Here is a 10,089-nt window from a genome sequence, read left to right on the forward strand (position 1 = left end):
TCGATGTGTATGTTTTCTGTATTCGAATGCATTTGGTTAAATATTTGTGAAATTATACACATCAAAGGAGCGATGTTAAATATTTTGAAACAACCAAACAAAAATAGTGTTAGAATCAAATTAAAAGAATGCGCAAGAAATACTAAATATATATTTTTTTCATTGATAATATTGTTGAACAACTTTTCATAATAGTCCAAATTATATTTGGACAATAATTTTAGCATAAAATGCTAAAAAAACATAGCCATAATAATAATAAAAAAACAAAATAAAACCCCTATCTCCTTAAAACTCTATTCAGATGGTTGATTAATAGACTTTGACACCTTCGAAGTGGCCTCTGTGTCACTGCTAATAACAATAACAGGAGCATTTGGTTCTTCCTCCTGCTCAGACAGGAGTTCTTCAAACATGTCATAGCAAGTTGTTAGCGGGTAGGAATCCAGCAGCACCCTTTTGACATAATCTTTTCCTATTTCCCTTGTGATCCTCAACATAAGCAAGTTGGTCTCAGTCTTCAAGTTCTTTAACTTGTTTCTAACGTCATGATACAATATATTGTGGTTAACAGGTGAACCTTGGAGAGGTTCATCGATTTTCTTTGTCGGGGTTCTATTCATTGTTGGTTGTCACAAAATCTTGATTTAGAAGAGATAAGTTGAATTATGATGTTAATAGTGTAGTTGTATTTATAGGGTTAGGGTTAGGGTTTATAATTTTTCAAATTAATTGAATCACAATTCTCTTCAAATAAGACTTCACAATTTTCAATCAAACCATTTAGATTCCTCAAAATTGATTTTAATGAACTATGCTTAAGAAAACGTAGGATTATCTGCTTTCTTACTGCATTTTCCAGTAAATTTTTCTTCTAAATGTTTATTAGAATAATTTTTTGTCTAGTAAATTATTAGAATAATTATTTGTACAATTAGAATAGTTTTTTATCCATTCCAGTAAATTATTAGATATGGTTTTGAAGTAAAATTTCTAGTATAATACAAACGAAATCATAAAAAAAATTGCACAAATAATTTTCTCCATTCCTAAAAAGAGCTGAATGCAATGAGCTTCTCAATGAAGCATTTAGAAATATGGATAATAAGTAGATATCGACGCTAGTTAATTACGCTGTTGCGCTTTATATATAGTTACATTGAACGTATATACATATATAACAAGTATATATAGGTTCCACTAGTCAATTGACAACGATCGTTCTATTTCGGATATAGTGATCAATTAAATTATGAAATATGGATAATAAGTAGATATCGACGCTAGTTAATTACGTTGTTGCGCTTTATATATAGTTACATTGAACGTATATACATATATAACAAGTATATATAGGTTCCACTAGTCAATTGACAACTATCGTTCTATTTCGGATATAGTGATCAATTAAATTATGAAATATGGATAATAAGTAGATATCGACGCTAGTTAATTATGTTGTTGCGCTTTATATATAGTTACATTGAACGTATATACATATATAACAAGTATATATAGGTTCCACTAGTCAATTGACAACGATCGTTCTATTTCGGGATATAGTGATCAATTAAATTATGAAATATGGATAATAAGTAGATATCGACGCTAGTTAATTACGTTGTTGCGCTTTATATATAGTTACATTGAACGTATATACATATATAACAAGTATATATAGGTTCCACTAGTCAATTGACAACGATCGTTCTATTTCGGATATAGTGATCAATTAAATTATGAATAATCACTGGATTTCCATTATTTTTTTTTATAACTGAATAATCACTAACGATGAATTTCTCAACACCAGGGACAGCTCGATGATCGTCGGGGCTGCTGACTTCACAATGGTACAATTCCTTAGTTGTGTCTTGAAAAATTCATACACTGTACGCGTATAACACTGAATTGCCTGCTCCTCCCACTTGAACATTGACTCACACACAATATGAAAGCCCTTTGACCTGTATTCCGCTTCCAACTCTTTCTCATGCTTAGCTCTTAGAGCTAACTCATACCGGTGAACAAACATCCTAAGAGTGCTTTGATGGGTAATATATCCATCGAAGAACGCATGCATACCCTCACTTCTTTGCGTAGATAGCATGCCAGCCCAAAAATACACATCAAGGTACACGGGAACCCATTTTTCTTTCTCAGAGTAAAGCTTGTTGAACCAATTCCTTGTACGCAAATTATACCTTGCAATATAGTCTGCCCATTTTGTCTCAAAAACTTCAACACTGATGCTATCAAGGACCATGGATTTGAATTCTCCACGTGCAATTTTAGAAGGACGAACACCACTTAAGTAAATAGGCAACTTTGAAAATATATGCCAAATACAATACCTATGTATTGTATTTGGCATCACCTCAGCAAGGGCTACCTTAATGCTCTGACACTGATCAGTTATGATCGCATCTGGATGAATATTTCCCATGGCATCAAGCCAAGTTCTAAAAACCAATTTATAACTATCGATATCTTCATGAGACATGAGAGCACATCCCAGTAAAATGGACTGCCTATGGTGATTGATGCCAACAAATGTTGCGCATGGCATATTATATTTATTCACAAGGTACGTCGTATCAAAGCATATCGCATCATGGAATTGCTCATACGCCGACTTACAGTGCGAATGCACCCATACCACATTTCGAAGCCTACCAAAATTATCAACGTCTATTGAATAGAAAAATTCCCTATCCTTTACCTGCATTTCACGAAAAAAGTTGAGCAGCGACTGTGCGTCCCCTTCTTTCATTTCAAAATTCCTGCTCTTCAAAATATAGTTTCTACAATCCTTTGGAGTGCAACCCAGATTTTGAGGTCCACCACGTTGAACCTCAGCAAGCCTAATATTCTTGGAGGGTCTAATGCCAGATATATCGTGAGCTACAAGATCCCTCTTCAAAGAATCACAAACGGACCTATGTCCCGCCATCAGTCGCGATACGGATGGGAGCAACTCATGGTTGTGATCGTGAACGACCTTTGATACGCGCCAAGAACCATATTCATCCAACACAGCAGCTAGCCTAGCTTTACAGTCGTTACTCTTGGTGGTAAACTTGGTTCGGCGAATCCTAGCCCTATCACAACAGAAAGTTAGGTATTTGGCCGTGGCACCACCCTTCTTGTTGGAATTTCGTTTGACGACAGAGAATCCTTTCAGTTTAGCATGTTCTTTGTAGAATTCAAACAAAGAATCTTTATCTCTAAATCGCGTTCCAGAGATAGGACCTACAACTACATCCTCTTCAGTGAATTCATTCTCCACTTCCGGATCAACATCACATAACACTAACTCATTTCCTAAAACCTGCTCCTCATCGTCGTTAGTTTCTCCGTGATATTCTCCATCGGGTTCTTCATCATCATCATCATCTAAGTGCACAGCATTGTTGAAATTGCCGTGAGAATCAACATCGACTTCAACATTCAATAAACTATCGTCCGATGTCATCCCTAAAGATCTATACAACTCATCCCTAACCCGATCAAGCCTAGTTTGTTGGTTCATATTCGTGGTTGTTGTATTTGTATTGTGCTCACTTGGATTCATATTTTCTTGCACCATCGAATTTTCTTGGGTTGAATCCATGTTTTAGATAGGGTAAAGTGTCCCTTCACTTGGTTTGATACGAAGGAAGAAGAATAATAAATCGTATAGGAAGAAGTTCCAATCGTATATACCGTATAAAGGAAGAAAATATACTGTATATACCGTATAAAGGAAGAAAATATAATAATTTGTATTTTATAATTTGTCTAATGATAAAATACACATAAATACAATTGATATACACAAATATAATACAAGACTCTTTAGCTCCCTTATTAAATTTTCGCATAGTTCAAGACTAGAATTTAATTTTGTGTTTTTGGAGGGAAAAATGTAGGCTTAATACATAGAGGGGCTTGGTTGTCTTTTTACCGGTGTGGCCAAAGTTGGGACACACCAGTTGGGTCGTTTAGCAACTCTCTTTTTTTTATTACAGGACTCTCTTTCCTGGTGCCGCTTGAATTGATAGAATAAAAGTGTTGGATCTTTCAAAAAAAAAAAAAAAACTTGGGAATTTTGTTTTCACTGAAAATTCTGATTTTAAGCAAGTCAAGGGCAACTAGAAGTTAATTGACACGTGATGTAATAAAGAAAAGAGAAAAGAATCACCAACCTTGTTTCTTTCTTCGTGTCAATTTGATGTTTTTTCTCCTTTTTTATTGGCTCGTAATTTGTACATAATGGCTTAATACATAGTTTAATTGTCTTTGAACTTATAGTAAAATTCCTATTGCACACTCCTTAGTTACATAAAAATTTCTTAACATGGTGTGATATTATTTGCTCTAAATCTATATATTTTTTTCCAAAAGGCTTCACATTATTAAAAGATTACTATACCTTATATGGTCAAAATGGCATGGTATAGCCATTTTTACGGGTGATTATTGGAAATGGCCAGTATTTATAAAGTTACTGAAAAGTAGCCACTATTTAAGGCGAAAATAAAATATGAACAAATGCAATATGCTAATTGTGAAACTCCTGTGTATAAACTTCCTGCATATTATATTGGAATTTTTCTGAATTTTTTGGGATATTTTTGTTCAGATTTTGTTTTAACATGAAAAAGTGACTAAATTTTTATTACTTTCGAAACTATGAATAGTGTTCAATTAGCAGTTGTAAGTCAGACTATTTTTTATTTTTTTCCTTTATACGTAAGCTCTTAATCTTTTCAGTTACGGACTATTTTTTTTTTCTTTTTCGAGTGTGTTTAAGAACCTTTTAAATTCATAGATTTCTTTCTAAATTCACCAATGTTGGAAAAAATGGATTATGGAGAATAAGATTTAGCTTGAGGAGTGTCAAGGACACTGCCCTTAAAGATATTTCGCCCATACCGTGATGAATAAAATTAGGCGTATCCCCCAAAATTCAACAAGCTCTTCTAGTATAAACTAAGAGCTGAAACAACAAAGATTAACAAGACAACCCAGCACAATATGAGTTTTTTTTTATTTTTTCACTTTCTTCCGAGATGAAGACAAAGAGGTATATATAGTCTAAAAAAGAAGTACGCTATCTGTTCCATATTACAGGCTATTCCAAAAAAGTAGACGATCAGAAACGATCAAGCCATAAAGGCTATTCCAAATTACAATACGTTAAATCTGCCAAAATTTCACGGTATAGTCAGTTTTCGGACTGGTCAATCAAAAATAGCCAGCGTTTACCAAGTCAATGAAAAATAGCCACCGTTTTGCTGCAATAGAGACCGGTCCAGCATAATATACTGGAGTTTCGGTGCACTTGTGTATGAACTCCAGCATATTATGCTGGACCGGTGATGATAGGCTATAATTGCATATTTTAGTCGCTTATTACACTCGAATTTACTGCACTTTAATTGAGTTTGCGCTTTAATCGCTAGTGTTTTGCACTAATTGTGTGTTTTATGCCTTGTAGGTGTGATTCCGAGCTATATAGATGTTATGGAATGAATTTAAGTGATTTGAAGCTTTGAAGTCTGAGTAAAAGCTCAAGGAATTAAGCCGGGATCGTGTTCGGGGGTCAAATTTGATAATTAAGTACGAACGAAGACTTGAGGAGGCATATTGCGCACTGTCTAGTAAAATAGACATAACTTTTTGCTCAGAACTCCATTTGGGCTCCACAATATATGTTTGGAAAGCTAACTCAAAGGGCTACAACTTTCATGTTTTATGTTTTTCCAAATTCCAAACAGAACAGGGTGAAAAATCGCGGTTTTTCCGCGACCGCGGCAGAACCGCGGTAGAAGATGGTCGCGGACAACTGAAGAATCAGAGGGCATGTTTGGCCGCGGTTCCACCGCGACCACGGCAAAACCGCGGCAGGAAGCGAAAATTTCAAGGACTAAAGTGCAAAACATGGGATTTTATGTCCTAAACCCTATATTAAACAAAGGAGGCCGGCCAAGAACAAGAGGGGACATATTTTGGACATAGATTCGACCTAAGGAGGCAAAAACACATTGGGAGCAAGGAGGAGAATTCTTCTACGAGTTTTTTCCTTCCTCTTCCTATTTTTCATTGTTGGTTATGACTTTTAGTATTGTAGTTTTACACACTATTATGAATAGCTAATTTGTTATCTAGAGTTTTGATAGAACCTTTTGTAGGATAAATTCTTGTTATGTTTTTATATAATTGATCCATAGCTTTTCTCTATTTGTTCAACTACGTTTATATTGTGGTTGATTGAAGAGCTCTCAATTAGCTGTGCCTATTTAGTATGCATAACTCGGGAGAGAGTGCATATTTAGGTAATTGTTGAACACCACCACTCCCAGAGTATATGAGGGATCAATAACCGAGGGTTTAAAGGCGGGATTAGGGATAACGAAGCCTTGGGTGCGATCTGAAGTGAGCTGTATTAAAAGCCAGCTAGCGTAGCTTGGGAGAGTGCGTCTAGTAAATTGTCGTAATTACTCGGGAGAGATTTACGGTAATAAGAGTGCTCATGATCGGTAGAGAATACTTAGGCGAAACTATAGAAGACATAGCGGGAATGATTCCAACAATTGGGGAAATCATAACTCTAGACCTCCTTAATCTTTTCTCTAACCCTCAGTATCGTTAGTTGTTAATTTACTATTTTAATTTGTTATTTAAGTAGTTAAACACAAGAATCTTAATATCTATAAGTTAGGAATTGTTCAAGCTTGTCTTCTTGGTGATAGTGAACAGTTGTAGCTAAACCTTAGTTCTCTGTGGGATTCAACTCCGGACTTGTAAACCGGATTATATTTGCAACGACCGCATTGTCCTTTTTATAAGGCATAGTTGGGCGTGATCAACCGGTATACTTTGCTGGCTCCAGTATAATATACTGGAGACTGGAGCACTGGTGCTCCAAACTCCAGTATATTATACTGGACCATTATACTTGCTGGAACTCCAGTATATTATGCTGGAGTTCTAGTGTATTTATGCTGGAACTCCGTCATATTATGCTGGAGTTCCAGCATACTATCCTGGAACTCCGTCATATTATGCTGGAGTTCCAGCATAGTATGCTGGAACTCCAGTATAATATGCTGGAGTTCAAGTATAATTATGCTGGAACTCCAGCATAATATACTGGAGTAATTTCCGGGTTTTGACCAGTGTTTTCGCTCAGATTTATCTTTACATAAAAAGTGGCTAAATTTCGATTACTTTTGAAATTGGGCTATTTTTGAACGACCAGTTGTAAATCTGGCTATTTTTAAAAATCACCTGTTAAATCTTAAGCCATTAAGATTGGTCCATTGACTTTTTAATACTAACGTACAAATTCATACTAATGAGCATTCAATTGTCTGATTTATTTTGTCCCAATTGAATTCAAAAATAAATTAATTTTTTGTTATAAATATATTTATAATAATTATTATAATTAAGACTCATTAATATAATAGTAAAAAAATAAATTTGGACATAATTTTAAAATATTTCTTTTTAAGGTATCAGAATTATTTTCCTATCAACCAATGTTGTGTAGCATAATTGTTTAATTATTGAAGTATCTTTTATCACGTGGAGAAGTTATTGTTTTGATGCAATGATTCACGGCACACTCGACAAGCTCACGGTAACCTCTACACCACTTGTCAGCATTTCGCATTTTGTCAAATTAAGTGATTGAACCAATGGATCTAAGATTGCCGTTCTCGCTTTGGACTATCTTTTTCTTATGTCCCCTTTTTTGTCGCCTTCTCCACTTCCTATTCCAATTACTTTTTTCTTTCGTTTCTCATCCGATATTTGGTACCTATATTAGAGCACAAGTATATCTGAATTCACACTGCATAAGGCCCCATTCGGAAAAAAATACTTCTTACCAAAAATTTTTTATAACCAGAACTCGAACCCAAAACTTCTAATCAAGGGAAAAGCAACCCCATTGGTACACCACATCCTTTGGTGGTCCAAGTACTCCGCTTTACGGGTACCAATATTATTGGAGTAGTCCAACTTGGGGATTTAACATTTCTTATGCCTAATTATTTATAGGAGACTCATATTTTTGGATCACATTACATTCCTTAAATCGTTAATTAGATATTTTGAAAGCTCAAAATCTATTTGAAAACCAAGTCCACATGATATTTGGTTAAAATATCATGGTATAGCCAGTTTTCACACTGGTCAATGAAAAATAGCCAGCGTTTATCAAGTCAATAAAAAATAGCCACTATTTTGCTGCAACAGGGACCGATCCAGTATAATATACGGGAGTTCTGGTGCATTTGTGTACGAACTCCAACATATTATGCTGGACCGGTATACTTTGCTAACTCCTGTAAAATTTGCGGGAGACTGGAGCACCAGTGCTCCAAACTCCAGTATATTATACTGGACAATTATACTTGCTGGAACTCCTGCAAATTTTACGGGAATTATCCTGGAACTCCCGTAAAATTTGCGGGAGTTCAAGCATACTTATGCTGGAACTCCCGTAAAATTTGCGGGCGTATTTTTCCGGATTTTGAACAGTGTTTTCGCTCAGATTTAAAGTGGCTAAATTTCGATGACTTTTGAAACTTGGCTATTTTTCAACGACCAGTGATAAATCTGGCTATTTTTGAATTTCTCCCTGATATTTGCACCATAAAAATTAAACTTGTATCATTGAACCATAATTTTGTATTTTAACCTTAATTTATAACTCTGGTAGTTAAATTACTTAATTTGATATAAACATGAACTATAAACAAATATTTTTAATTCCTACTTCAAGATAGCAACGAAAACATCAAATTGCCTCACTTGTTATGAATTACCGGCTATGATTTTGGACTTATTCTTACTATTTGAGTAAAATTTTAACTTGAGTTAGTTACATAAGTATTTGGACATGATTTGGTAGGTAGTTTGAGAAAAGGAATAACAAGTTATAAATTTGGTTGGTCCGCCGAAAATAATTATATCCGCTAGTTAAATACACAAAAAATATATATTGCTTCCGGACCACTTTAATTGATTTTTTGGCTTTTTCTTGCGCTCAACAATATTTGATTTTTTCATATATCAAAAAGGAATTAACTCATTTTTTTCAAAGTTGTCTTGGAGTAAAGAACCTAGGAGTAATTATTGTATTTTTAATGAATAAATTAAGGTTAATATGATCAATTTCATTGTTAATTAATACTAAAAAATGAATTTCTTAATACGTATGAAAACAGCTAAAAAAATCAATTAAAGTGAACGGAGCCGGTGCTTATTAGTATCGCGGCAGTAAAGTTGCCTAAACAGTTAAGTCACTTAACTGAATTAAATTCCAGACCATTGTTAGGACAGTTGCCTAAACAGTTGCTCAACTATATTAAAAGCAGCTGCCCATATCTCCAAATTCCAAATCCCCCCAGTTTTCTTCATTTGTATCAATGTCAATGTACACTCAAGCAATCAATCTTAACACTTTCACTTATCAATCTCGAATCCCAATACAAATTCGAACTCTCAATGTTAGCTCATTTTCAACTCGATTCCGAACTTCTCGGACTGCACAAAAAACTCAAATCTGCAATTGTCGCAAGTTAATAATCACTTCTTGTTCAATTCCCAGCCAAGAAATTACTGATGTAGAAACCTCAGATCCAGTTTCAGTTTCATCTATCAAAGAAGTAGGAAATGAACAAGTAGAGAAAATTCAAGTGTTAGAGTCTAGTGGACGAGAATTTTCTGCAAATGAAAGTATTTGGACTCAAATGGTGGAAATTGCAAAGTTTTCAGGGCCAGCAGTTGGGCTATGGTTATGTGGGCCTTTAATGAGTCTTATTGATACTGCTGTTGTTGGTCAAGGAAGTTCCATTGAGCTCGCTGCTCTAGGTACAACTCACAAAGCTTACTCCTATATACATCTCAATCGTAAACTAGTTGATTTTTGCTTATTTAGACCGATTAATAATTGGGAAAATGACACTGTATAGCTGCACTCAAAATAATAGCCTAAAAAATGTATTTTTTTTGTATAATATATATATATATATATATATATATATATATATATATTCTGTATGTTATATAACTAAATTAATACACTTTTTC

The 10,089-nt window shown here is 34.5% G+C and overlaps 2 protein-coding genes across 2 annotated transcripts in view; one reads left to right on the top strand and one right to left on the bottom strand.

The window, feature by feature from the left end:
• Nucleotides 1,772-3,532, bottom strand: LOC109233776 (protein FAR-RED IMPAIRED RESPONSE 1-like). The gene has a single exon (XM_019399638.1). It carries the CDS (start codon nucleotides 3,530-3,532, stop codon nucleotides 1,772-1,774), a length of 1,761 nt encoding a protein of 586 aa, XP_019255183.1.
• LOC109233446 (protein DETOXIFICATION 46, chloroplastic-like) overlaps nucleotides 9,315-10,089 on the top strand; it is a 19,407-nt gene continuing 18,632 nt past the window's right edge. Inside the window, exon 1 of the mRNA XM_019399325.1 lies at nucleotides 9,315-9,870. Coding sequence (XP_019254870.1) covers nucleotides 9,426-9,870 — 445 coding nt within the window. The 5' untranslated portion in view covers nucleotides 9,315-9,425. The remainder of the gene's footprint in view (nucleotides 9,871-10,089) is intronic.

This window comes from Nicotiana attenuata, chromosome 10 (assembly GCF_001879085.1).
Source record: "Nicotiana attenuata strain UT chromosome 10, NIATTr2, whole genome shotgun sequence".
In the NCBI taxonomy this organism is placed as follows: domain Eukaryota; kingdom Viridiplantae; phylum Streptophyta; class Magnoliopsida; order Solanales; family Solanaceae; genus Nicotiana; species Nicotiana attenuata.

Excerpts from the sequence above, each read along its gene's own strand:
- LOC109233776 (XM_019399638.1), bottom strand. The coding sequence starts at position 3,532 with ATGAACCAACAAACTAGGCTTGATCGGGTTAGGGATGAGTTGTATAGA.